We start from the raw sequence: 3,519 nt of genomic DNA on the forward strand, positions 1-3,519 counted from the left end.
CACCTTAGGTGTACGTGGCTGGCGCCTTAGCCGGTTGAGCTATAGGCGCCGAGCCCAAATATGATGTTAATGTCAAACTTGTAAGGTTTTCTTAAGGAGGAAAGGGACTATATCTAGCTCAGTAAGTAGCAGCTGGTATGAATATTTTAATGAACAAGATAGATAATTACAGACTTGTGAATTATGAAGCAGGGAATTCCATTTGCCTTTTTTCTTTTGCAGTTTTTGGCTGGGGCTAGGTTTGAACCTGCCACCTCCGACATATGGGACCAGTGCCCTACTCCTGTCAGGCACTGCCTGCATTTTTTTTTTTTTTTAAGACTGTCTCACAGCTCACAGCAACCTCAGTCCTAGGTTCAAATGATCCTCCTGCCTCAGCCTCCCGAGTACTTAGGACTATAGGTGCCCACTACAACGCCTGACTAGTTTTTCTATTTTTAGTAGAGATACAGTCTTGCTCTTGCTCAAGCTGATCTTGAAAGCTTGAGCTTGAGGGATTGTCCTGCTTTGGCTTTTCAGAGTGCTAGGATTCCAGGTGTGAGTCACTGTGCCTGGCCTTTCTATTTGCCTTTTACAGCTACATCTGAATTTTGTAGCATCACATTTATTTATTCTTCTTGGGTGATAAGATGCATTATAGTTCCTCTAGCAGCTTTGTCTTTCAGCTTCTGATCAGTCTTTTGACATAGTTTAGAGGTCCTTTACTGTGATATTTCTCAGTGTTTCTGACTTTTTTTTTGGTAGAGACAGAGTCTCACTTTATCACCCTTGGTAGAGTGCTGTGGCATCATACAGCTCACAGTAACCTCCAACTCCTGGACTTGGGCGATTCTCTTGCCTCAGCCTCCTGAGTAGCTGGGACTACAGGCGCCTGCCACAACGCCCGGCTAGTTTTTTGTTGCAGTTTGGCTGGGGCCGGGTTTGAACCCACCACTCTCGGTATATGGGGCCGGCGCCCTACCCACTAAGCCACAGGCGCTGCCCAGTGTTTCTGACTTTTAGAAAGAAGGAACAGCTCTAAAGCAGGCGTTGCTGGTTGCCTCTGGACTCCTTTTGTGCCTTGGCTTTTGTGTGATCCTGTGGTTATGATCTTACTTTCACATACTTAAAGATCAATGGAGAATTTATACCTGCAGATAGACTTTGGACATTTTATAGCTAAGACAGATGCTGTGCTGTGTTTAGGCAATTCTGACTATTACCTGGTTGGTACTTGAAAAGAAAGGAATACTCTTTAGGGTTATGGGTAGGAAGTTCTGAATTTATAAAACTCAGTATGTATGTAGCTCATGTGATGTGCCAGTCAGCATAGATAATGGTGGATTCTAGTGGGAACATCTTCTGAGGCTTGTGTCAAAGACCACTAAAAAATACTGACACAGGAGCTCTGTATCTTGAAGGCTTAGAACTTACTTGCTTCAGTCTGTTCAGAATGTGGTACTAGGTAGAGAATGTAGTCTCAGATTGGCCTGAGTTTAACTATATTTTACTTAAATTTCATTTAGAAACAGATATCTTCATGCCCACAGCACTTATTAGTCTAGGAAAACAACATTGGATTGGATCCTGCTTTACCCTGTTTGATCAGTCAGGATACTGCTCCAGGGAAAGAGGCAGGGGGGACTCCTGGCAAAGAGTTGTGGAACCAAAGTCTTTTTTGTTTCCCTTTTCACACTAATTTTCAGTGTATAGAGCCATAGTCTTCTTAAAGAGCTGAGGTCATTCATCAGTTCTGAAGATAAGATTGGTAGATAAGAAGGAAAAAGTCCCCTGAGAGCCCAGTGAGATGTCAGTTCAGAATTAAAGCAACAGGAAAAATGCCTAAGGGCAGGAACTAAATAAGGAAAAAGAATGTAATAAAGTACAGAAGAGTCAGGAGGTAGGGAAAGAGCAAAGAGGTTACAGAGAGGGACAAGAAGTTTACAGAGTGCTGTGGCTGATAAGGATAGTGCAGGGAGCCTTGTGGTTAGGGTGATGGGCTGGGTGATGACAGGGGTTAATATCATCCCAAAGGCCCAGTTTCTACAAACCTTTCCTAGTTATGTAGGGGAATGTGCACAGTGGCTTTTCCCCAGAGAATGACTGAGACCAGGCTTGCCTTCCTGTTATTAGACTGTCAGGGAGGAGCATTGGGGTCCTGTGGGAGCTCTGAAGCTACAGGCAGCTCCTAATACCTCTTTTGTCCTCTTCTTAGGTTGAATGTCTCTATTGAATGTAAGCGAGTGTCTGGACTGGAGCCAGCCACTGTGGATTGGGCCTTTGACCTGACTAAAACCAATATGCAAACCATGTAAGCATGGGCTGATTGGAGGAGCCTTGTTCCCCAGCTGGGTTTTCTCTCTCAGACCTCCCCATCCTGACTGCCCCCAAATTCCTCAGGTATGAGCAGAGCGAGTGGGGCTGGAAGGACAGAGAGAAACGAGAGGAAATGACAGATGACAGAGCCTGGTACCTCATTGCTTGGGAAAACAGTTCCATCCCCGTTGCTTTTTCTCACTTCCGGTTTGACGTGGAATGCGGGGATGAAGTCCTGTACTGGTAGGAGCCCTGGCTTGGATGGAGCGGTATGGTGGGGGAGGTCCTGGTGATGCTCTGGCAGGCCATGCAGGTGGTAAAAGTCTACTAGACCTGTGGGTCTGTGGCAGGCTCTTCCGACAGACCTTGTAGCCTCTTCATACCCACCCTGCCACTCACCTCCCTGCTTTTCTTGCCCAGCTATGAAGTGCAGCTGGAAAGCAAGGTGCGGCGGAAAGGCCTGGGGAAGTTCCTCATACAGATCTTGCAGCTCATGGCCAATAGGTAAGAGCCCCATGTGTTGTTCATTGGGGAGGAGCTACCACTGAGGCACCCAGTATTCTTTGAGTCTTCTTGGAGGATAAGACTCAGGAATTTTTTTTTTTTTTTGAGACAGAGTCTTACTTTGTCACCCTCAATAGCCTCAGCCTCCCAAGTAGCTGGGACTACAGGTGCCTGCCACAATTCCAGGCTGTTTTTTTTATTATTGTTTTTTCAGTTGTCATTATTGTTTAGCAGGCCCTGGCTGGTTTGAATCTACCTGCCTTGGTTTATGTGGCTGGCGCCCTAACCACTGAGCTATGGGCGCCGAGCCCGCCTGGCTGTTTGTTTTTAGAGATAAGGTCTCCCCTGGCTCAGGCTGGTCTCGGACCTGTGAACTGAGGCAACCTACCTGCCTCAGCCTCCCAGACTGCTAGGATTACAGGTGTGAACTGCTGTGCCTAGCAAGACTCAGAAGTTTTTTTTTTTTTTGGGTAGAGACACTAGAGTTTCACTTTATCGCCCTCGGTAGAGTGCTGTGTGTCACACAGCTCACAGCAACCTCCAACTCCTGGACGTAGGCGATTCTCTTGCCTCAGTCTCCCAAGTAGCTGGGACCACAGGTACCCACCACAATGCCCAGCTATTTCTTGTTGCAGTTTGGCCGTGGTTGGGTTTGGACTCACTACCCTTGGTTTATGGGGCTGGCGCCACCTGACTCAGGAATGTTTTTTTTTTTTTTTT

At 46.6% G+C, this 3,519-nt stretch overlaps 1 protein-coding gene across 1 annotated transcript in view; it reads left to right on the forward strand.

Moving 5' to 3' along the window:
• NAA40 (N(alpha)-acetyltransferase 40, NatD catalytic subunit) overlaps positions 1 to 3,519 on the forward strand; it is an 11,422-nt gene that overhangs the window by 2,944 nt on the left and 4,959 nt on the right. Inside the window, exons 3-5 of the mRNA XM_023518526.1 lie at positions 2,195 to 2,290; positions 2,380 to 2,538; positions 2,716 to 2,799. Coding sequence (XP_023374294.1) covers positions 2,195 to 2,290; positions 2,380 to 2,538; positions 2,716 to 2,799 — 339 coding nt within the window. The remainder of the gene's footprint in view (positions 1 to 2,194; positions 2,291 to 2,379; positions 2,539 to 2,715; positions 2,800 to 3,519) is intronic.

The sequence above is a fragment of the Otolemur garnettii genome, unplaced genomic scaffold (genome assembly GCF_000181295.1).
Source record: "Otolemur garnettii isolate 467f Iridium unplaced genomic scaffold, OtoGar3 scaffold00140, whole genome shotgun sequence".
NCBI classification, from domain to species: Eukaryota; Metazoa; Chordata; class Mammalia; order Primates; family Galagidae; genus Otolemur; species Otolemur garnettii.